The 25,924-nt window shown below is 38.8% G+C and overlaps 3 protein-coding genes across 3 annotated transcripts; 2 read left to right on the top strand and 1 right to left on the bottom strand.

The window, feature by feature from the left end:
• Window positions 1–1,692: 1,692 nt before the first annotated feature.
• ovol1b (ovo-like zinc finger 1b) lies at window positions 1,693–6,165 on the top strand. Its single transcript, XM_026938850.3, has 4 exons — window positions 1,693–2,250; window positions 3,628–3,821; window positions 4,439–4,652; window positions 4,737–6,165. The coding sequence occupies exons 1-4, from the start codon at window positions 2,151–2,153 to the stop codon at window positions 5,054–5,056; spliced, it is 828 nt and encodes a 275-aa protein (XP_026794651.3). The 5' UTR covers window positions 1,693–2,150; the 3' UTR covers window positions 5,057–6,165.
• Window positions 6,166–6,809: 644 nt separating this feature from the next.
• LOC113541481 (transmembrane protein 151A) lies at window positions 6,810–16,450 on the top strand. The gene is made up of 2 exons (XM_026938455.3): window positions 6,810–7,506; window positions 12,572–16,450. Exons 1-2 carry the CDS (start codon window positions 7,447–7,449, stop codon window positions 14,192–14,194), a joined length of 1,683 nt encoding a protein of 560 aa, XP_026794256.1. The 5' UTR covers window positions 6,810–7,446; the 3' UTR covers window positions 14,195–16,450.
• Window positions 16,451–19,452: 3,002 nt separating this feature from the next.
• Window positions 19,453–25,909, bottom strand: tmem179bb (transmembrane protein 179Bb). Its single transcript, XM_053240042.1, has 5 exons — window positions 23,494–25,909; window positions 22,385–22,581; window positions 21,430–21,567; window positions 20,925–21,003; window positions 19,453–19,998 (listed from the first exon to the last, which is right to left on the bottom strand). Exons 1-5 carry the CDS (start codon window positions 23,590–23,592, stop codon window positions 19,855–19,857), a joined length of 657 nt encoding a protein of 218 aa, XP_053096017.1. The 5' UTR covers window positions 23,593–25,909; the 3' UTR covers window positions 19,453–19,854.
• Between the last annotated feature and the right edge of the window lie 15 nt (window positions 25,910–25,924).

Below are 25,924 nucleotides of genomic sequence, written 5' to 3'. Positions count from 1 at the left end.
TAGTGACTAATTTCACAGAATCTGGTCGCGAAAAACGTCTGTAATGTTTATTGGCCCCACGGTAACCACAAAGAAAATAATTATTGTTATTTACATCACACTGTACATATTAATGTATTGGAATTAACATACAGCCATCAGTGCCATAGACTATATTTAACTGCATACTGACCAACCAGCAGTGGCATAGCCACAGGGTGGATCTTGCTGATTTAATTAATCATTGTAGGTATTACTAACTATAGAGCAAGTACATGAAGCCAAATCAGCAATGTCATTATGTCATTTTTGCACCATGGAACAAACAGATCCATCTATACATTATTAGCCTGTGCCCCTCCCTTGCCACTCCATGTATAAAAACCTGGACATGCTGCTGGTTTTCAGAGCTACATATGGCATTTGCAATCTTCTAGACATGTTCCAGAATGTGACCATTAATATAATGTACATAGTCAAAAGGGTACATCTGAATATTGAGTAAATACTTTTTTTTTTTATCACTTATCCTTATACAGGAACCTGAAATGTAAGACATTTACCACCCTGTGTACATTAATATGACCTTTTTGTATGTGCCATCCTAAGTAGAGTCTCAAAAAGATACATGAATAATACCTGGAATAATACTACCTAGATTCGATGTTTTATTAATTAAATACCCCAAATAATAACTCAGACAGAAATATCCAGAAGCCAGAAAATAACGTTAGATTACAGGTTAGTTTGCGGGCTAGATCTACAAATATAAGAGAATACACAAGGAAAAGATGAACAAAATATTAGTCATGGTTATCAATGTTACATTAGTGGACACAGTGTTAAATGTGTTTATTGTATGCTGTTTAACCCAATACAGTGTATAATGTTTGGGTTTATTTTTGTACAAGTTGGGGAAGGTCTGTGTGTGTGTGTGTGTGTGTGTCTGTGTGTGTGTGTTTGCTTTTGGAGCTGTTAGTGGCTTAGGTCCCATTGTTCTACCTGAATAAACCTTATCAGATCTCAAAGACAGCGATGAGTCCCTTCTTATTTGCATACAGAGCTATAGACAAAACTGTGAAAAACAGATCTGAAGAAAATAAGCCATCTGGACAAAACCTGTAAAAGTAATTAGTAACCCTATAAAATAAAACAAAACAATAAAAAATTATGAAATAATAACAAATAGTAAAATAATTCGATACAATAACAGAAGTAATAACATATACATAAAATAAAATAAATAAGAGTTTTTATGAGGACACATGAAACACTAAATCCATCCAGAAGTGGGCCAGACACTGAGCTGACCTTATTAATGCTGTGAATTTGCAGAGAGGAAAAATAGTGTTTAATGAAAACTCTAGTACTTATGTAAGTCCAGATGGCCCAAATTGTGCTATACTTAGTTAGGTAGGTGTGAACCCTGGAGCCTTTGCATTAAACTAGTCAAGTGCAAATAGATTCAATTCTCTGTTTATTTTTTTTTTTCCCACCAGGCCACACTGGATGATTACACTGATGTAGTCAAGACAGTATAAAAAATAAATAGGCCTGCCTTAAATGCTAATTGCTGTCTACTTTTAAGCACTGGGACATACACCCCCACCCCAACCTTCCCCACCCTCAGGCCCACCAACTCTTATTTCACTCCTCCAACAAAGCCTACTGTCCCAGTAATTACTCTAAACATGTCCACACCCATGAGCCAAACAACTCACACACCTCACACCATCTGACACACACCATAAAGGAGTAGCTTGGTTTCTCTACACTATACCTAGGCTATTTGAAATTGCTTAATAGTTATATTATACTTTTTTTGCGTGTGTCAAAGAAAAATATCTCCATTTTAGCGAAAAAAAAATTCAGGAAATATAATATTTTCCTTGTGTTGATGGGTAACTGACCTACTTCGGCGGGTTTGCACCGTTACTTTAACGCGCATGCGTGAGACTTACCTGGTCGCCGTGTTAGGTGAATGAGGTTCAGTTCAGTTGGGCGCGTGAAGTAAAAGTGAACTTCACCAAAAACAGCATTTAGAGAGAGGGTTAAATGTGTCAATGTGCAACAGGTAACAGCTTAAAAGTGACTAAAACGGGAATATTTAGATTTCTGAAAGCAAAACTAAAAGATTCTTGAGCAAAAAAACTAAAATAAATATATAAATAATGCCTCGAGTGTTTCTGGTTAAAAAGACGAGCAGCACTTCCGGGAAAAGAAACTGGAATGAAGTACCTGACTCTGTGCGAGGAGACATCTACACACCTGGTGAGTGTTTGTGTGGTTTATATTGTTCACAAAGCAAAGATTTGTAAATGATGTAAGTGATTTTTTTATATGGTTTCATATTCATTCATTCTTAAATCAGATTAGACATGTGCACTGAATGAAACCACTGGAGATAAAGACAGTTCTTTACAGGGACTTATAGAGGATCCATGCAGTTTAGGGCTGTTGTTCATTTAGAGATCATGGCTCGTGATTCGTGGTCCATGGCTTCGCCCGCCACAGCGAGAACTCGTCGTAGGGGTCAAAACTAACTGCCATTCAACATGCAGTTCACATAATTTGTAGCCTCATTAGTGTTAACTATGTAACTTCATGATGAGCAGTAAGTTTTGCTCAGCATTAAACAGAAGTTGTTTTGAAAGGATCACAAGATCTAGAACTACTAGATACTAGATACGTAAGGTTAATTGGGTTTTATGGACATTTCTCTGTATAAGTTTTATACATTAGAGTGAAATGTTGTTTCTTCAGGACCATGGGTTCACACACACACACACACACAAACAGTAGCATGGTACACAAGACTACATAAAGAACAAAAATAGATGAAAATGTGAGATGAGTACAAAATATACAATAAATACACAGGATAGGGCACACTAAGTAGACATGAAAACAGAACAGCATTGGATGAAAGAAACCAGTGCAAACAATTGTCTAGAAAAGTAAACTCTATCTTATCGTGAACTTTACGTAGAAAAATTTTCTCAGTGGCAGTGATGCTCTAGGAAAACTGTCTCAGTATGGGAAGTTGGAGAAAAGTAGTAAAAAATTGTCCCACAGCATAATAAAAACTTCACGGTTCATCAGATAATGCTCTCACAGTTTACAGTTTACTATTGATTAATTTATTATTATTTTGCATTTATAAGTAATCTGTCTGGTTGCGATTTTTAGAATCGAAGTAACAGCTCAAAGAATATTGGGAGCAATATTGTCCCTTCAGTAATGACTGTCTAAAATTTGCCATTAATTGTTTTTCACTCAAGTTTGGAATGACAGTACAAAGAACTAGCTAGACCCACTGTGCATAATCCCAGGCCCATGACAACTTCCCAGGAGGTTCCCTGTGAGGGCAGGGTTGAAAATGGCCACTTTGAGTGTTTTCCCTTTGAAATCCCCTGCATAGGCTTCATCACGTCAGCATGGGCCACACTTATTGTGTGGAGCTCAGTGATGTACTTCAGGGGTGACCATCTCAGGTCCTGATGAGTCACTGGCTCAGTTTGGTTATTTCCATATTCCCTGATATAAATGATCAAATAACTGCAAAGTTTATTGACCCTTTGGTAGAATTGTTAGTACTCATTTAACTGGATGGTGCAATAGGCCAATTTTGCTTGCTTTGCTTTTCAGTGTGCTTCTTTACTCCTCATGGCCATGAAGAGTGTGAACACAGCCCTGCTGAGCTGCCCGTCTGTCCCTCCACCCCGCAGAGCAAGACCACACACACACATGCTCAATCTCACAGCTCGACTCCCCAGCTGTCCCGCTCTGCCATGCAGGAATCGAGTTCACACAGACCTCCTTTCATCTGCTCCAAAAATAAGGTTAGAGTAATTACATTTTGGGGAAATTAAAGAAAATTCTAATAATGGACCTGTTGCCACATTTTAGATATGTTGTCTCTATTTTCTTTGCCATAATTGATTCTATGCAGCGTTTTACTAAGAATTATCCAAGTGCTGCAGTTGTGCAATGTATAGTTTCAGCCCAAATCTCAGCTTTGCTTCAGTAGATAATCTTAATTACACTGTATCTTTACATTTGTACACTGTACATTTGTACCTAAGAACTCCTGCTGTAATCATAAGGATGATGGGATGAGCACAGGGCATCTTATTCACAATATGCTCATACTGAAGGTCCTTTTAACATACTGTAATGTCAAACAATACTAAGTATGCGGTTGTTAAATATGAATAATTTATATCTCACTATCTGGTGTCACCTAGAAGAAGATGGGTTTACTTTGAGTCTGATTCCTCCCAAGGTTTTTTCCTCATGGTGCATAAGGGAGTTTTTCCTTTTTCCTTTCCTTGTCATTAGGGATCTAAATCTACATCCAGATTTTTATAAAGCTGCTGTGTGATGATGTGTATTGTTAAAAGTGCTGTACAAATAAAACTGAATTGAATTTCACTTTTGATTCTGTTCTTTTATGCAGATGGCCGAGATGGAAAATGAAGCAGTGAATGTCTCACAAACTACATCAGATTCCCCTTTTACCTGCCCACTATGCCATAAGACTTTCTGTCTCGCCCGAGTGATGAAACGTCATTTAAGGACTCATAGTGACTTTAAGAGGTACTCATGTGAATACTGTGGGAAAGGCTTCAATGACACTTTCGACCTCAAGAGGCACGTGCGTACCCATACAGGTGAGCCGATCATCACGTGTTACCATCTTTTCTTCTCTTTCTCTCTCTGTCACACCTCACTAAGCCAGAAAATCTCTCTTGCAGGTGTGCGGCCCTTTAAGTGCACTGTGTGTGAGAAGGCCTTCACTCAGCGCTGCTCCCTGGAGGCTCATCTAAAAAAGGTTCATGGTGTCTTCCAACAGTATGCCTACAAGGAACGCAGGGACAAGCTGTATGTGTGTGAAGAGTGTGGCCTGACTGCTCAGACACAGGACAGCTTGCGCAGTCACATCCAGGTCAAACATCCCAACAGCAGGATTGCCAAAGCCAAATCCAAAAACAGGAGAAGGAAGGCACAAGACCGGGGAGGAAGTGTGTCTCCCTGTTCTCCTCACTCGCTTAGTGATGCCGATGCTGGTGTTTGAGTAATGCTGAAATGACAGATAACCTGGAAAATGAGCAGTTCATGATATTTCAAATCAAGGGGAAGTGGTCAATGGGTACAGTTTAGATCAGACAATTGAGATTTCAGATCCGAGCTCTGCCAAGCGCACTACTGAGCAAAGCCTTTAACCAACACTGGCACCAAGAAGTTGTACCCTGTGCTCTGGCACCCTTCCAACTTCCTTCCTAGTTGGGATATGTGAAGAAATGCCCTTCAGTGTGTGCTTTATCGGTAATTATTATAAAGACAATTTATTTCTTTCATTAAGACAATAAAATTAAAATCCATTCAGATGTCACTGTGCAACAACTATACTATGGATAAGGAGACATATGCTATTGTATTACACCTTATTCTTGATGTACACAGAAAAGGAAAAGCCTATTATGTGTCATATTTAGTATCATATATTACACGCTCTTGAATTTTATTTATGTGCTTATCACAGATCAATCATTATTAGAGCTTTTAGGTCTCTAATGCATGTTTAGAGCAATCTTTTTATACCATGCTTGAATGTTTCGGGATGGTTTTGAATCACCATATATACTGGCAAATAAAATGTAATCTTTTTATTTTGCAAATGAAAATTTTGATATGAAACCTGTCATGAATTGTCTGTAGTAGAGTAAAAGGCCAGGTTGCAAGAGGAAGGACAAAATGAGGCATTACATTTCTTACAATCCATAAAATTATCACCAGACAAGCCATCGTGTACACTGTCCTGTGGGGTAACTACTGCAAACACTGATGTGAATTGCTGGAAAATTTCTGAGGGAACAGACAACACGAGGAAGGCTCTGTAAATCAGGACATGGCGCCATCTGTGGGTGTGCTTGAGCATGTAGGCAAAGATTATAGACTACAGGAACATCCTGATTTTTGACATGCCACCATGTCAGTGAGTCTACTAACTAGACCTACATTACTGTTATTGAAGATATAATAGGCACACAGAGCTCTTGATCATATCTGACCAAGTGTGATTTTATTTCCCATTGACTGGCTGAGAAAAATTGTCAACTCTGTGAATCTGTTCTCTTGAGGATTGTTTAGGGTTTTTTTTTTGTATTGCATATTTTTGTCTAATAAATGCACAATATATGTGCACAAAAACAGTATCATTATGGGTGTGGCCATGTGCGTGGTACAGGGTGGAAAATAAGCCTTGCCACCCAAATCTGACCTCAAATATCATCTATTACTGCTTTGAAATTCCCACAGAATTCATTAATCATATTGAGTTCATGTAGCATAGGATTGTCTGTTTTGCCAAATCCCTTCAATTGCGTGTTAGGATCTCAGAGCAGCTATGAGCTGTGAAGCCGTTACAGTAATGTCATTATATGGGCAATCATTTTTGCACCAAATGCAATCTTGTCCTGTCCATCATTACCTGGTGTTACTTACTCATTTTTCCACCTCATGCCTAAACACGTGGGGTGATCTGGCATTGCATTCTTCTTATTATATTTTATATTTTTCCAGTCGCAAAAAAGTTCCCTCTTTAAGAGTAGTTTTTATCTGCTATATCCATGCATAGTGGCTGAAATATGATCTTATGACTATGATATTGCTTACCAAGAGGGTCACTCAGTCATACGTTTGTTTTTATTAATAGCCCTGTTTTAGTGTAGAAGAAAAGTGGGCGTGGATATGACGTCACCCCGCGGAGAGCGTGACCGATCAGGTAAGCGCAGTTAGTTCAAGGGGTGGGTGGGTGTGTGTGTGTGTGGGTGTGTATGAGGATGTGTGTGTGTGGGTGTGTGTGAGGATGTGTGTGGGGGAAACGTGACGAAAACATAAATTCAGAGAATCGGTCGCGTCCATCGACAATATAGGCTTTAAATAAGCATGAAATTATGGTAATAAGTGCGAATGTTTCAGGAGAGAGAGAGAGAGAGAGAGAGAGGGGATCACTGGGTGCACGCGCGCTTTCTGGAGGGCGCGCGACTGCTGTGGCCGTGTACGTGTGCAGAGGAAGTGAAGCGTAACGGTACCTGTTACCTGCTATTTCCTGAGCTGCACGCGCTTTCAGGGAGACCCATGTATTCCTAGGCTGTAGCCAGCAGCACGCTCAGCTTCGGCCTGGTGATGTAGGTGCGCGGCGTGAAGGGGAGAGCAAGGACACGATCATTTGTGCTGAAGAGAGTCGCATTTTATCCACCGCGCGGATGGCAGATGATTTTCGGAGAAACGTCGCCTGCTTTCTTTCAGATGGGGTGAGACGCATCCCAGCAGGAAGGTCCCGAGGCTGGACCAGAGGACAGTCTGGACCCAGGGCATGGCAGCAATAACAACAACAACAACAACAACAACAATAACAACAATAATAATATATGCAAGTCAAAAAGAGAGCCAGGACTGAGGATGCAGGGGGTGACGGTGACCGGAGAGGCGCCCACACTGAACGGCGGTGGACGGGAAGAGGTAAGGGGTGAAAGTGCTCCTATAGACTAAATAAGACTTATTTGTAAGTTATGTCATGCTATTTCTCTCTTTTATTTTAAGGGTGAGAAAATGCAAGATGCGCCATGATTGTTTCCTATCACACTGTAGCATATGCTCAGTTTCCAGAGCTCATAAATGTTGAATAAAGCAGAATTTTTAAAGCTTGTTTTATTTATTTATTTATTTGTTTGTTTGTTTAGATAACCTAATTGTTCATGACCTAGGATAATGCAGATGGCTAAATGGAGCATGCATGAACCTTTTACTGGAATGCATGCCAGTGTATTATGCAGACTGAGTCCAACGTTAACCAAACCATTTCCAGACGTTATTCCATCTCAGACAGTCTAGATGATTCATCAGGAGTGATTCTACACGCAGCAGGTGACTGCGCGTCTGCGCAATTAGATCAGCCTGCTAAATGTGTCAGCCATGAGAGTGTAGCTCATGTTATTACCTATTACCTCTATTCTTCGCTCGGTGCTTAAGGAGTGAGAATCTCTTCCAGTTTACGTGATTTTGAGTAATGGCCTGTTTACAAAAGGGGCGGGGCTACGGGCATCTCACCACCTTCTCAGTAGTCATGGAAACCGCACATAAGATTGGTTGAAGTGTTGATTATTATTATTATTATTATTATTATTATTATTATTCATTCATTCATTCATTTATTCATATTACCATTTCTACCATTTGATTGAAACATTTTTTGCTGGTGCCACAGTGAACTGAATAATGATTTTCCACCATAATTCTGAATAATAATTTTTCCATCATAAATTTTTCCATCATTGCACCAGCAAAATGAGTTTAAAAACCTTAAATGGATCATGTATGGCATTTTGTGTACTCCTGTTTATGTACATTCAGTGGGCAATCTGAACACTGATATCTGGGTTAACACATTTCTAAACTTTCTTCATGAGTTTTTATAGGCTTGTGCAATGTTGCTTGTGCACTTTATTGCTGTCTAACATGTTCTGCACCAACTTTCCAAAATTCTCCATGTCTACAGTGGGCATTTAAATCCAAAAATTAGAGTACTGTGGTACTGCCTTCATACACCCAAAATACTGGACTGTTATGATATCAACATCTTTAGGATGAAATAAGACCGTTTGAAGTTGTACACTGCTTTTTATTATCATAAAAATAACTCAAGACCAACTGACAAGGCAGACCTAGTAGTCAAGACTGAAAAATTGGATTGGATCCCGTTACATGCTGACTGACATGTTGATATGAACAGGTATGTCTGACAGCCATTTCCTGGCAGGATTGGAAGATCCATTCATTTTGGGTCATGCATTATTAAGATATGACAATTCTTGTAATGCACTGTCTGAGGACCATAACATAGACAACCTTTTGACAAAACTTTAGCTACAGTCAGTATTGGCATACAGTGTGTCTGCTTGGAATCTATTATGAATGGAAGTCATTGATTTGCCGCAAAGCAAAATGCAAGCTAATGGAGAAGGTTAGTTCTGTGTGAAAAACAACAGTTTTTTTTTTTTATAAACTTGTAACCTATTGGGATTTTATGATTAACTAACATTGAAGCAAAAAAAGCATTTTAGTACTTTAGTCACATTTGGTAATTTGTTCTTTTGCAATTTCTTTTCATTGTTTCATTATTTTCTGTTGGCTCTCACTCCTCGATTCAGCATTCTTATTAACATTCTTTATGGGTCTGTCTTTTTTTCACCCTCATAACTTGCACATTGTTTAGTAAAAACACAGTGCCGGGACACTGTAATATTTAATCTCATCATTTTTAAATAATTTTGAAATCTTTAAGGATGAGAAGCATTGCGTATGTCAAATTTCTCAGCATTTCTAACAGTAATATCGAGAAGGATCCAAGTACCCTTTCCCATAAAGTTTACTGAATATAACCACAGTCATTGATTTGAATATGAAGACATGGGAGTAAGTTATTTTGGGGCACTGGTATAATTGTCATATTGCCTCATCTTATATGATCTTCATGTCAAGCTCTGAACCTAGGAGCGACTCCTTCACTCACACTCATGCTTGCTCAGTTAACCGCCCATATTACATTACACAGTAATCGATAGACTGGGAGACACAGAGGGGGGGATGGGGATGTCTAGGATTATATTATTGAGGTTTTTAAAAAAATAATTTTTATGTAACACTTACAGTCATATGAACACTGTTCACTGGAACTCCAGTAACAGCTGTTACTCACTTTTTTTTTTTTTTTTTTGCTGTCTCTGCCGCCTCTGATGCATGTTACTCCCGTTGGGGTGTGTGTTTGCTTTTAGGCTTCTGTGGTGTAGTGTCCATATCAGATATAGATAGTAGATATGCTGAGTGGGCAATCCAGCAATGTAAGAGTGCATCTCTTCTTATTTATTATAACTCTGTTATAACACTTAACACTTATATCCTTTCCTCATTTGCTATATCCCTTTTACTGACAAACTCCGTATGTTCTGACTAGCTGGTGGATAATTATATGCTTTCTATCATGAAGAGAGATTCATTTCAATCCCAGTGCTTGTTCAACTGAATATTTTATGATATGAGAAACAGGCTTTGTCCTTCATCCCACAATACTCTGCTCTTAGTTTAAAGTACCCCTGAAATATGGTAACCAGAAACTTTTAGCTACAGAACCTGTGTACTTTGTGTAAGCCTGCCAGCTTTGTTAATGTTAGTGATGAACAAAATTGTGGTATTTATGGTATATTTGACAGGTATTTCTTGTTAAATACATTTCTGAGAATGACAATAGAAACCGAGACTCCAGTACTGAAATGCTAGTTTCCTAGCGGTTTTCCTAGCAGTTCACTAGCCAGCTACCTGTTTCGTATAGGGTGGAAATGGGTGAGGCTCCAAATGGAATATTCACACATAAGTCTTGGCAATTAAATGTGCAGTATTGTTGATTATTTCTTTTTCAGATCATGTTTTAAAGGACAGGCCAAAGCAGTTAATGGTATTAGTCCTATTTAATTCTCTTTCTTGTTCACCCTTATTAAACACATTTCCATCAAGATCTCATAGTTTGAATTGTTTCGAAGGTTTCTTGATTCGGCTACATAGCTAGATGATTTGTATTGTATGTCAGCTATCAGCTGGATAATCGTGAATGCTACACACCAGTGCTTTCTCGTTTCCTTGCTGACAGTCTGATTTGCAGCATCATTCCAAATCATTAGACCACAGCCTATAACCACAAGGTCACCAACAGAGACTACCAGATTCCTGCAGAATACTTTTACAGTCCATTGGAAAACCATCAAGCTATCATCTAAACGTCATGTCAAACCACGGGGACCTCTTTCCGTTGTGAAAACATTATTACGAAAATACTATTAGGAACTTTTGCATACTATTACAAAACCACCAGGAATCTCTTTGGGTTACAATGATTTTTTAGCAGGCCTCTGTGTAGAGTCAGTAACACACATACACACACAGTGCACTTTTGTGCTCATTTATTCTCTCTGTCTGACTCAAGCACTCAGCACTCTGGTGCCCCTCATGTAAAAGCATTCACATCAACTTCCAAGGCTGCAGATTCTTATAGAGCAGCTAAATAATTTACCCTATTAGAGTGGCTCTGAACCAGCAGTCGGGTTTATATACACTATTCATGTGCTCGTGCCAAATCACCATGTTAGGGTGTAATCAAATAGTGCTAATGATAGAACATTCCAGAAGTGCTTACTAGAGAATATCATTGGTGCCTCTGAGGACTTTTTTTTTCTTACAGCATAAGCATCTTCTTACTATCTGACCCTCCTACTGCCATACTCTACTTTTTGATGATGTATTTGAGTCAGTCATTATACGGCATCCACTCAGTGAATAATCAATGATAATGTAGCCTGTTGTTTTGCACTCAGAGATCATTATATAATGATACCTTTGAGTTCAACATGTCCTATTTATGGATAAAAAAAGATGTAGACACATATATTCCTTAATGAAGCCTTCTATGCTTGGGGAAATTTAATGTTAACATTGACACAATGTATTCCGTATGAAGGATGAGATTATTTCATAATTAACTGAAAACCCTTTTCATAAGGGACAGTGCAAAAACCAGAGATGACATTCAAGTTCACCGTATGTCCTAATGGATTCTGCTGCACACATCATCATTTGCACTTGTGTCCTTGGTAAACTAGAACAATTAAACTTTTGCACCTCTGCCAAGAAAAGCACAGGCTATCACAGCCTCTCCTGGACTGTAGCTGGCCTTTAAGTGCTGCAGTCTCTCACGGCAAGGGCATTGCTCTGACTGTTAGCAGATTTATGTGTGTGTGCATGTGTACACATCTGAAAGAGAGGATCTGAGAGCACCCAGCGAAAAGGACATGGGCCTATGCCGGTTATGAGTATTGACTGTGTGGAGAATATGCTCTTTTTCAGCTGTATTTGTTAGTGCCTCTATTTGTTTATTTCAAGCCATTATGTCATGTCTATTTTCTCCTCACACTGTAACTGAAAGCAGCAAATGCATTACCTTACAATGCCACTAGGGCAAGAAGTTGCAGCAGAGACAGCCACATCTTCTTATGATAATGCATTGATGCGTCTAAAAGCATTCAGCGCTCCCTCTCTACACTGATGCAGAGCATGTTAAAAGCAGGCTTGGCTTGAGTTACGAGCAGCCAGGAAATGTATTCATCCCACAAGAGACTGGTGGAGAAAAGTCAATTACTGTGGAAGGGAAAAGTACATTTCTCCAAGTTACTGTCTGATCTATGTGTCAGAAATTTAGAGACCGCTTCCCACTTGGTCATGTATTTCCAATGCAAATAAGTTACATGTCTTTCTACAACTGAATCACTGAACAAATTGTGCATTATGTTTATTTCTTACATAACTTTATATTAACTTCTACACCTTTCTTGTTTCTCTCCCTCTCCTTTCCCACATCCCTCAAACCTTCTTTATGCCTACTCACTCACATCTCTACTAATCATTACCCTCTATTCACACTCCTGGTCCTCACACTGTCCATCCCTACCCCTCTAAACCCCATCCTGCTTCCCACCTACAGCAACGTCCTCTCAAGCAGTCCCTAAGTGGCTCCCTGTGCCGGGAGTCTCATTGGAAGTGCCTGCTACTGACCCTGCTCATGTACGGCTGCTTTGGCACACTAGGCTGGTGCTCCCTCTACCGCATCACAGTCATGGCTTCTGATGACCAAGGTCCTGCCTACTACTATGGCGACCGAGCCCGGCTCTACCACGATAGTCCCTGCTCCAACGGATATGTCTACATCCCTGTGGCTTTCCTGGCCATGCTTTATGTCGTCTACCTGGTGGAGTGCTGGCATTGCTACTCCAAAACAGCCAATCTGGCTAAAGTGGAGATCAGTCAGGTGTATGACAGGATCCAGCGTCTGCAGCAGGCCACACCATGTATATGGTGGAAGGCCATCAGTTATCATTATGTACGGAGGACCAGGCAAGTGACGCGCTACCGCAATGGAGATGCCTACACCACCACCCAGGTATACCACGAACGGGTCAACACACACACTGCCGGTTCTGAGTTTGACTACTCGAGGCATGGTGTCAAGGATGTGTCCAAAGAGCTGCAAGGCTTACTCGACCACCCTGTAACCCGGCTGCGCTTCACTAAGTGCTTCAGTTTCGCCAGTGCTCGTGCAGAGACCGCCTACCTCACACAGCGAGCACGCTTCTTCGGCGATAATGAAGGTCTGGATGACTACATGGAAGCACGCGAGGGTATGCACCTGAAGAATGTAGACTTTAGGGAGCACATGCTGGCATTCCCAGATCCTGCTCGGCCACCTTGGTACACACGCCGCTGCGTCTACTGGCTGGCATCTGCTCTGCTGCTCTCCTGGCCGCTCCGTGTAGTGGTTGAGTACCGCACAGCATATGTCCACTATCATGTTGAGAAGCTGTTTGGTGAGAATGAGGATGCCAATGAAAATGAAAATAGAGACAACTACCAGACAGGCTTCGAGCATGGCTCTGGAGGACCCACTTTGCATGTCATATCACGGGTAAACACGGTGGACATCACTGAACTGGAGTGGCACATTCGCTGCAACCAGCAAATAGTGCCCAGCTACTCCGAGGCCTTGCTAATGGACCTGGACATCAACCCGAACACACCGTTGTCTGTCGCAATGGCGGCCCAAATGAGACGCAACTCCAGCTACTTCCTCCAGAGCTGCCCTCGCTGCCGGAGGACGACAAGCAGCTCATCTCTGCCTTCCTGGGTCAGAGGGAACATGGTTGTAGGGGCAAGCTCGTTTCCCATCAGAGCAGGAGGAAGGTTGACGCTGAGTCGCAGTGGCTTCTCCCTGGGACGCTTGCACACCACCCGAAACCGTCATACCTGCCTGTTTCACTCAAGGAGTCTCGGAGGAGGATTGGCAGGACGAGGGGAAGAGGGAGGTGGCTTTCTGGGCCTGGGGTTCCGTGGGTCAGATGAGGAGAGAAGGGGCGTTCTAGAGGGGGAGGATGAGGAGAACAGTGAGGTCGAAGAACGACGGCAGAGGCAGGGAGATGACATAGAAAATGGCGAGGCCAGAGGAGAGGAGAGAGACAGGCCACCAGCCTATCAAGATGCTCTGTACTTTCCTGTGTTGATCATTCACGGAGAAGAGAGCTGTCATGGCGGGCGGGATATTGATACAGGATAATGGCTGGGATTATTTGGGAATGTAGATTAGTTTGCACTGGTGTGTATAGACTGCATGTAGAAGGACCTCAGGTAAGTGAATCAAAGAGATGAAAAAGGGTCAGAGTTGGGGGATCATGGAAGAAAACAGAGCTCATACCTAGAGAAAAGACAGTATATAGGCTAAATGTAAGGTGAAACCTGACTGGAGAAAATGTGTTCTGTCAGCTTTAAAAATGAGAGTAGCAATGAATAATGACTCAGATGTCAGTGAATGTACGTAGGGTTTAAATAAAAATGAGATATATGTAGGTCGATCTGTGTCATGTCAAGTTGACATGGACTGACCCTTTAGGGAAAAAAACATTCTAATAAGCATGAATAATTACATATCAGTATCCTGTTATTTTATACCTTGCAACAGCATCATGAAAACTGAAAAAAGCTCAATTTGTCCATGTACCCTTTCACTCTAGGAGTATTGTAGTTTACATGGAAACTTGGACCACTGTACCTGATCACTTAGTGAAGACATTCCACACCTAGCAAGTTAAAAATTAATGTAGTTCATGCAGACATTTGCATAATGCCATTATAATACCAGAAGTGTAACAGTAGGCATACTGTAGAAAACAAGTTTTAGTTCCTTAAAGAAATCAGAGCAGATAGAATCAAAGTCAAAAGATCTCAGGGGAGAAGAATACTTTTTTTAATGGGGAATGAAAGAGGGATGGAAAAGATTTGTTAAGTGAACATGTCGACTGATGGTAGTCCTTTGCTGTTTGTATTTGTGCTCCAACCAACTGTATTGTCTCATACTTGTTTTAATCACTTACATTGCTTTTCAAAAGCTTGGTGCTCATGACTCCACTGTTGTTGGCCTTAAAGTTGTTTCTATTTAGCTCCATGTCTACTGCTAGAAAAAAGTAAAACTGCATATAGCTATGATACAGCATTATTTTTCAACTTGCATAGTCACATATACATATATGATTTGCATAGTCTGGACTTGGGAGAAAATTTGTAAAATGATAATGATGTTAGAGAGAAGGAGAAGTATGTAAAATGTAACACTGGTATAAAAAATCTCATACGTCACTCTTCACATCACCTGCTCCCTGTACTGCTTGAACAATGGCATTTTTTGTCCTTCTTTACATTTATAGAAAGCTGTCCTTTAGTATCTTGATGATTCATTGAAAAAAATACAGATTACTTCAAAGTGTAATGACTGTCACTAGTGAAAAGCACACAATTGCCTATAAAACACAAGTCATGATCCAGAGCTACACTGTCCAAGATTAACATTTCATCAGATACAAACCAGCCTGAGTCCAAGTTTACTGACACAGATCAGCATCTGCACATAGCGTAGGCTCACTAGCAAGCACAAGTCATGTGATTTACAAACAGCACAGGGAAGGGTGTGAACAAAGACTGACTGTTGAGAAGCTCATCACAGAGTGGATGAATGTACAACAGAGTCCTGCATATTTGAGAGGAATTTATTCTGCAGCAAAATCTGGGCTGTCAAAAAGAGCCCTCAAATGCATCACTATTTTGTCAGCAGGATTGCTATTACCGTGTTCACACTAGCAAGCAATAAGTCACTCATGTCGCTTGTAATTTGTCTCTTGTGGACATGTAGCAACTGTACTGTACTGTTGTTGCTTGTGGGCATGAAATGTCCAGCTTTTTTTTTTTTTAGTTCTAATGAGAACGGTAGTCATTATGAGTAGCTTCTAAAGCTTACTAGTAAAACACAAATTAAGTAATGCACTAATCAGTATGAAAAATTGGTTGTTTGCACCAACAACCAATTTCCTGCTACTTCCTTCCAAGCATAATTCTTCTTCATAATGTCTCTATACACATTGATGGGATAAGATGAACGTTTGTATGTATCAAGCTATGATGAAGCTTGTCAAACATTAAATGGGAACTAATTAAATGTAGGAGCCAAAATTGTGAGTGGGGAACTGAAGAAATGTCAGACCATACGTGCTATAGGATTGGGCCAAGGAATCATTCAAGCCAATCAATTGGATGTCATACCTAATTTGCACAACATGTAACTGTGAAAATCTCAGTTCAGATGTTCACTGGTCATCGATTGCTTTGTTGCTTGCTAGTGTGAATGTAGGAGTAGGCTAGTTATTACTAAATCTTTCACTAGCACTGAACTTTATTTCTGTGATGTTCATGATGTTGATGGTGATGTTGATAGTAATGGTTATTCTGGGGGTCATATAAATAAAGTCAAACACTTAGAAATGTGTTTAATGAGTAGTTATTTTCTTAACCACTGCAACACTATGAGTTACGGTAGTTATTAGGCTGTGTGCTAGGGGTGGAAAAATACAGAGAAAATAAAATTAACCAAAGAAATTATCTATCTATCTATCTATCTATCTCTTACCCTTGCCAAGAAACCCAGATTCTATGAAAATAGAAACTCTCCCAACTCTAAATGCACCAACAATTTGCCTTGCTGTTTGTATACTGAAACATGATTGGCTATCATATTTGATGATGCAATAATGCTTTGCTGTCACATGTTCAATACTAACTGAGTTATTATTCATACTAAAGTGCAATATTCATATTAAACATATTAATATAATATTAATATAAATTAATAGATTAATATAAACATATAATTATGAATTATTCCATAATTACAGTGAAACTAATAGGAAAGGTATGCAGTTGAGCGTATGAGAAGTGTAAATCTGGACCTGACAACCAGGCCTGTTACTTTACTTTTTGTTAAACTCCTTATTTATTTCATTGCATTTTACTACTGGAGTGACTCTGAGTGATTAATTTAGTTGGTGATCAAGCTGTTTTTAGGTTGGGATCAATATTAATGGAGGACATCCTGCTGAGTTTTTTTTTATCTTGATCTGCTTAAGTGCTGTTTTTTTCTGTCATTTTGTTTACATGCCCTGTCTTATTTTCAACAGATTATTTTCAACTTCTTTGCTTACCTGAACAAGACACAGTAGCTGGATTGTGATGGTTTTGAGAATTAATTGAAGTGATATATTGTGGATGAATTGATTTATACAAAAAAAATCTTGTTAGACATATGTCAGTATGATGTGGGTTCATTTGTATTAACATGTATGTGTAAGCATAAAAAGAATTGTACTGTATACTAAGACTTTCACTGCCCTCCCACTCGTCTCCCTCTCTTATAATCTGTGCATGAAGGGCAATGCTGTTGTAGTCACTGCCCTAATGACAAATGAGATCAAATGGGAGAGAGAGAGAGAGAGAGGAAAGATAGGAACAAAAAATGCTTGCACACCTGGGAGAAATAGCGGCTCAGTTGCACTGGAAATTACTTTTGGATGTGTGGAGGACAGACAAGGACAAGGGACTGCAGTAATAAAATAACAGTGCATCAAATCTGCTTCTCTGGTAAGTGAGAGTTTGCTTACTTGGGAAAGCTGATACACACTGGGTGGTTTTGTACAGGAATACAATTAATGAAGCAGCATTATTAGGTTCATATGAAAGTGTTCAGACCTAAGTCAAGAGAAAGGATTATGTATTTGGTCAGGCTTGTGTTGTAAGGTTAAATAATGTGGACATAATGTTTTCTGTGTGAAGTGTATAGAGGCTTAGTTTTAGTGTGTGAGGAGTTCTTTAGCATGCACATGATTTAAGCTTCTCAGTAAGCTGCTTGTTTTCACCAATTTATGCCATTAGAGATTTAGGTCACAGTGTCTCTGGGAATACCAAGCTTGTTTTCCTAGTAACAGGAATGAGGACTTGTTTGTGAGACACCTAGCATGTATTTCTCTTGCTCCTATGGCCTTAATGAAACTGAGCAGTGAATGGAGAGGCATGTGGAGAGTCTGCTATCGTTGGGCGCACAGGTACAAGAGCAGTATCAGATATCAAATGCAAATAGCTGCTCTGGTTTCTGAGGCTGCTCAGCTGAGGGAGGAGAGTCAGAGCCTACACCGGCACAGCTCCCTCACCAAGCAGGATATGACCGACATAAACAAAACCCTGGAGGTGCTGATGGACACTAATGTAGCCTTTACAGCAAAGGAGAGGCAGGCACACGAGCTCAGTAAGCAGCTGCAAGTGACCTGACCTGTTTCAGGGGAAGCCATGATCCAGACTGAATGACGCAATAAGACAGGACCATTGCCGTATTTAAGAAGTTTATTTTCAAGCGTGAACTTGTGTAGGATTCTGTTATACTGTATTAGCATAAGTGGTCAAACAGAAACTGGGTGCTTAATGTATGCATAATAGTAGTAAAAGATTAAAGGTGTGACTCGTAATTTTATACATGACTCAAAACATAAAAAGCTATATAATTTCAAAGAAAAAAGTATCTGTAATTTGCAAAATTGGCTCACTTGGCCCACAATTTCAGGCTTCTGTATACATTTTTCTGGCCCAGAAATTAGCTCCACCCCAGCTGGAACAGAGATAGACCCCCAGAGCTACTAGTATTCAACAGTGAGGGTGCAAAATGTTAGGAAGATGGGGAAATTATTTAATTGCAATTACAAATCACCTTGCAGGCAGATGAGGGCTCTAAATATTTATTTATTTATTTATTTATTTAATTGCATTGAATTTCCAGCAAGAAATACCACAATACAGATGTTGGGAGGTTAAATCACTTCACTGTCATTAATTTCACATTAATGTACCAGGCATTTTGATTTATGTTTGTACTGACTCTAAGAATGTACTTCACCACCCCTTACTGGTGTAGTCTAGTTTAGTTTTTGTCCCATTAGTGCTACCAATATATAGTGGAGCACTATATTAATGCTTGTAGCCAGTAGTCAGGATCTTAATCCCTCTGTCAGACCTGGAAAATATCTGTATATAAGTACATCCTTTCAGTGTTTAACGTTGAAACTGTAATTTACTCTATAACCTTTGACTTTTGCTTGTTCAATCACCACCACAATGATAATAATAATTTTCACTAGTTCCTATGGGATTTTCAGCAAAATATTATTGGCAGTAACTGGTAGTATGTCTTACCATAACCTTCCTGTAACTACTGATGTAGCAGACCTACTCTTACTCTAACACAAAAAAGTTACTGTACCACCTAGAGGGCAAAAACATGTCTTATAGTGTGGAAATTATAGGAAGAATATTGTCCTTTTCTGTGTATGAAATGAAGAAGTAGGATTTACTTATATAGAGATTTGAATTGCAAATAAAATACACCTTGGTAGGAATGTTAGACTTTTAAATTTCCTTCTATTAATTACAAAGAACCTTTTTAGTACAATATTTAAATAAGCACATTATATTTACTTGGGGAGTTTGAATCTGTCTTTTGCAGGAAGTAAGTCCATTTCTTCAATATGCATTTAAGTCTGACTGTGGCATGGCTATAAAACATATCTTTCTCAATTTACTGTTGACTGAAATATATTGATCACATAGTATTACCAAAATGTTCATAAAATATTCATAATATAGTTTTTAAATTATAAATTCTTTCAAACTTATGCAACAATGTTCTAGTGGGGAAAAAAACACAAATAGGCTTTTCAAACGATCCTTTTCTTATGTTTGGGTGATGGTGGGATTCAGCCATCTCAATTCTCCCAATTTCATCTGGACATGTCATCTAGTCAGTCCTTAATGCTGTGTGCCACATGTTGAGGTGTGGGTTTGTGGTGGGGTTCACAGGACTCGAGCCGGGCGGTGGAGGAAGGGCTCGGTCTCATCACAGCTCCACTGGCCCTCCTCGCTAAGAGCCTGGCGTCTCTGCACCACCACAACTGCCACAGCCAACAGCCAGAAGAAGAAACTCACCCACACGGATTTCTGAGGGAAAAAAAAGGCAATCAGCCATCAGGTCAATAGTCACAGCAAGAGTGCATCATGATAAACAACTGCAGCAGAACTACAACCTTTGACTGTCCTGTTAAGGCTTTTTTTTTTTTTTTTTAATAAATCAGCCCTGAATTTCTTACAAAATATCATTAAGATGAAAATGTATCCTCACAGTTTTTCATAGCTGACATACATACAAGCATGAGGTGTCTGACTATTGCTGTCTATGCAATGTTTGTCCTAGATTTCCTGGTGTCCTATATAAAATTCAGTTTGGTTCTGAACCATATACTGCACATAGATTATCTACCACTTTTTCATCATTTACCTCACACCTCCTCAGTGTACTGTGTTGTAGAACTGTTTTACTGTAAATTAGCAAACATCAAGACTTGAAACTATAACCACTAGGATGGCATTCAGTAGCTAGTTAGATATCTAGTATTCATAAACTGCTACCAAGCTAATTTACTTACATATTGTGACATTAATTAGCTAGCTAAGAACATACAAACATGCTTTATCTAGCTGCCAGTCTACTAATCTGTTTAGCTATTATAGTCTACTTGGATAAATAACAAGCTAAGGCTAGCTTACATGCTCCACACAAGTGCTAAACCTGGTAGCTAACAACTAGCAAGTGAGACTGAATGCTTTCAGATGTTTTTGGAACAATAATCCAAACTTTACTGAGAGATTTAACATAACCTAACTGCATTTTCTTTTCTAATCTCATCTCATCAATCTTTCAAGTCAGGCTTTTCTTTCTTTTTTGTGCAACTGATAGATTGTTGCTGCTATCTCCTATCATGTCATTCTGTATGTGTGTCCAATGCTAGCTATATATATGCATGTGTGTGTGTGCGTGTGTGTGTGTGTGTGTGTGCGTGTGTGTGTGTGTGCATGTGGAGTGATACCTCAGCACTGTGCAGTTCTGTGTAAAATTCAGTCCCTGTGTAGGGACTCGACCATGTCATATTCTGCGCTTCCTTACAACTGAAAGCAACACGTCAAAAATATCAAATGTAAATTAATTTCTTCATCAGTATGTACATTAACTGTGTATAAATTCATACTCATTCATTAGTAAATTAAAATTAATAGGAACTATGCATGAGTTATGTTTTTGTGCTCAGTATTGTATTATCTAAATTATTCTGCCAAAATAGTTTTATTGAATCTGTTCTAATGACAAATTCATATGATGCCAAACAAGCGAGGGTGGTGTGGATGGAGCTTGTTTAATTGTTAAATAATAAAAATGGCATCATAAGAAAGCGTAAGAACATTAGCTCCACCCCTCAACTTTGCTTTCTTAACTTTTCGGATGACTCAAGTTAATCATTACAAATTTACAATCTGTTTATTTCATTAATTTTATTGCATTTGATCATTTTATAGTAACATCTTAGTTGAGCCCACCTGCTGATGGAGGAAATGTTGTGAAGGACAGTGAGACACAGGTTGTCTCTACCAATCCTCAGAATACACCCTGACACCAAGAGAAAAAGTAGGAGGAGTACACACACCCCTAGGGACACGTTCAGCCACACACCTCTCCTAACAGACACAAACACACAACAGAACAGGAATTATTTTCTATTACACCACAGAGCACTGTTGACTTCTCTAATCTGATTTGTCAGATTGTACTGATTAATTTTCTATAAAAGCAGCTGTTAAACAGATTTTTTAAAAATGTGTGTAATCATTGATATAGTGAAGTTTTCTGTGAGGTGTTTATTTAGGATTTTTTTTGGGGAAGGAGTCGTCTGTGTCAGCGATTTGTAACATTCATACGTAAAGCTGTAACTTTAAGTTTTTGGCCTCAGGAAAGTTTGCAGGACCGAGGGCTTTGCAGCCTTGCAGTTTCACTGTAACATGACAAGCTGTGTTTTTGTCTTATTAATGTCAAGAAAAAGAAGAAAAAGATACGCTGGTGAGGGAACGACTGTTTATAACATAAGTGATAACAGGAACTAACTTGATTCATGGATGTTCTGCAACATTAAACATAATTATAAATAAATAAAAAGTATGATGTATCATTCTTAAATTAATAAAAAATCTAACTGTTGGCACATTATAAGAGGAATAAAAACTACAGGATGTGCTGTTATTGGAATAAGGAACTTCGAATTGGTAACAGTACCTCAACTTTGTGTCAGGCCACATCACTTGACCTTGTTGTTGATTATTTTATCATAACAGAATGAGCTATAGTGTGTTATTCCTTACTTGTTTATCAGCAAAAATCACAAATAATGATTTAATGTATTATTGATCTGCAAATGGCAAACAAATCTGGCATACAAGCAATTGAAAAATTAAACATGGGGAAATTTCCCATTAGCTCTTTGCATTGATTTAACTTCACCTTTTTACGTAATCATCCACACAGCTTGCATAGATCCAGTAGAGAATGAAAGAGAAGCAATAAATGGCCACACACATGGAGATGGCTGACACAAAATGGCAGAGTGAGGGAGAACTGGAGCTTTCTATTGTCAAGGACCGGTCAGATGTGTTGAAGTAGATACTGCCATAGAGGATGCACTGTCCTGAAAAGTGACCCTGCAATACAATACATGATGTTAAACTGAAGTACTTTGTAGTGAAAAAAAATGCATGTAAATTCACATAGATTTGAATTTGCATAGTGAATATTTTAAAAATAATGAGTATTTTAAATAATTTAAAAAAATACTTATAAGGGATCTCTCTCTCTCTCTCTCTCTCTCTCTCTCTCATACACACACACGCACACACACACCACTGAGAGTTCATCATCTGACTCCCATAAAGCCTAATGTGGAACCATAGGTTGTTAGTCACATGACCAAAGATTTCATTAAATCACAAATAATGGTCCGTTCAAACTGAGAAGAATTAATGGCATCCTGATCCATCTGTTAATTATTTTAAGATTTACAAACAAGACCAAGACCCTGTCAATGATTCCATGTACTGCAAGTCATAGCACAGAATATAATATGTCATTAGGAAATCAGTGACAAAGGAATCAAAAATCAAAGGAAAAGGTAGATTATTTAAAAGGGAATTTTGAGAGTTTAAATTAATTTTAGGGTTGAAGAACAAAACTAGTTTAATTCAGTTAGATGACTACAGAAATAGACAAAATAATGAAATTAACAGTCAAGTGCCAATCGTCCAGTGTAATCCCAAATCTTGTCCATGTTACAGATATATGCCTATGTTTAAGCTTTGTATCATTATATGTTTTTATATTACTATATTATAATATACTATATTATATATATACTACATTATGTCATATATTGGGCATATATTCACTGTATATCAACAAATATTCTATATAAGGATACAGTATCAAAATAAAAGCAATTTTACAAATGGTACAATACTATAGCATAATAGTTCATGCACTAAACCCATTAAAACTCTCTCTCAATAGGATAGTTGTACTTATGAAAGGTGTGAGTTTGTATACGCAGAGTGTTGTACCTGTGTGATGGTGACCGAGGCAGCTGTTATCACTCCACACATGAACGATCCCGCATGCAGCACAAGTTCGAGCGCCAGCAACCATGGAAGCCCCATCATCCCTACATGCTCTGTCCTTCAGATAGAAACACACACTGAGCCCAAGCACACATTCCTCCAGGGGGAAGTGAGTACAGTGCCTTGGAGCACGGGTCTCTTTAATGCCAGCCTTGTCCCCTGCAACAATGTCACTCTTTACCATTTGTTGATAGTTGGTGACACTCACTAGCATGCCTATTACAGAAAGAATGTGCTTATCATGGTGAAAACAATCATCCTTGATGAAATAATCTGCACATATCCCGTCCACGTGGGTAACAATCAGGCAGTGATGTTCCAGCTTTCACCACTTTAGTCAATCTCATGAACCATCATGTGGAAAGAAGCCAAATCACGAGTAAGTAAAGATACTGTCAGAAAAAATATATTTTACAGGGATTATTTTATTTCCTAAATTACAACCTGTGTAAATGTAGCCTCAACCCCATTTTGTTGCTTTTTTTTTTTTAAGTTAAAAAATAATCACAATAATTATGTTATATTACTGTTATTGCAACATTTTTAGTTTTCAGTTTACATTTGATTTGTATTATTTGACTTGCATAAGTAGGCACTACCTTGAACCTTTCCACATTTTGTAGTATTACAACCTGGAACTGAAATAGACTTAATTGGGATATGCCATAAATCTACACAAAGTAGCCCACAATATTGAACTTTTTGGCCTTGGTACAAAGCTCTACATTTGGAAGAACCCCAAAACTGCTCATCACCCTCAGAACATCCCCACAGTGAAGCATTGTGGTGGTGGTGTTATGTTGAGAATTGCTCTTGGCCTCTTCGTTGCCTTTCTGACTAATGCCCTATGTACCCAGTCCCTAACTTCTGGAGACACAGTTGCACCATATTATTATTATTTTTTTATTTTAAATAATGGATTTAATGGGGCTTGGTGGGATGTTCACTGTTTGGGATTTTTTTATATTCCCGATTGATACTTTTGGTCTTGATGATGCTGTTTATTTAGGTATGTTCTCTGACAAAATCTGGGGTCTTCCAGGAAGACTCACGTGTGGAGTCCATTCAACTAATTATGTGACATCTGATGGTAACAGGTTGCACCAGAGCTAATCTGAGGGTTTGACAGCAACAGACATAGTTCTTCGCCACCTATAAGCCTAACCCACACAGCAATGTACAACACAAAACAACACATTAAACACGCTTATCCGGTCTAAAACACACTAAGTTGTCGCCACCTCCTGGAATAGGCCCAGGTAGGAGGAGCTGGGTCAGGGCAGGACTTTTTGTTTTGCAGCAAGGCCTACTTGCAGCATTGAGGTGAATATTTATGCAATAAATGCAAAGTTTTTAAGATTTTTAATTTGTAAATAATTTGACGAACTATATAGATTAATATTATGAGCTGTTTTATGTAGACTTCTGATCCCAGTTGAGTCGAATAGAGTTCCAGGTGGTAATAAAAGAGATACAGTCACTGGTTGTAACACTACACTCCTGGGCAAAAAAAACAAAACAAAAAAAGGGCCAAGTCTATAATGGCAAAATATTAAGCATTTAATGGTCTTAACAACAAATCAGAAAATTAGCAAGAATTAAACAAATTCTGTAGATCTCTCCCTGCTCTATCAATCCTGCTTCTATTTATGAGCGTGTTATCAGGCCCTTCATGGGCTGCATCAGGTGTAGCAGATAACCAAATAATGACTCATCTTTTAAGAAAAAAAATCCCAGAAGATATTTTTAGAAGATTTTGTACACCCAGATGTGTTAGTTTGAATGATCATGATTTTACCTTTGTGTACAAGAACACTATATAAATGAATTTCCCTGTTTCTAGCTTTTTCCCAAACAGCAAAAGTAAACGAGTAAATGGAGGCACAGGAGCTCTCAGGAGTGCATTTACTTAATTCTCGTTAATTTTCTGACCAGTGATTTGTTGTTAAGCCCATTAAAAGCTTAATAATTTGCCATTGGCCCCATTCCCCAGGAGTATACACAATATGATCAAGGTTCTTTATTTGTCACATACATTACATACATGTATTAATGCAGTGAAATGTTTTTCCTTAGTGCCTCATCCCACAGTGCAACAGTGATACATAATAAAACAGAATATAATAAAAGCCAAATATAATTAAAGCAGAATAGAATAGAATCTATTAGACAAAATATAGATGTTATATGTAAAAATATGTCTAGTAGCTTGGAGGAATCTTAGCAGCTTTTAGAGGACGTAGTGTGCAAAAGAGTGCAAGAGTTTTTTGTCTGTCCATAGTGCAACTGTTTGTGTATGTTTCTGTGTGTCACACATATATATTACAACCTGATTATTTTCCCTAACAGCGTTTTATGAGTCTCTGGCTGCCAG

The sequence above is a fragment of the Pangasianodon hypophthalmus genome, chromosome 15 (genome assembly GCF_027358585.1).
Source record: "Pangasianodon hypophthalmus isolate fPanHyp1 chromosome 15, fPanHyp1.pri, whole genome shotgun sequence".
NCBI lineage: Eukaryota > Metazoa > Chordata > Actinopteri > Siluriformes > Pangasiidae > Pangasianodon > Pangasianodon hypophthalmus.
The sequence above is the reverse complement of the archived record's forward strand: the minus strand, read 5'-3'. Positions and strand labels throughout refer to the sequence as shown.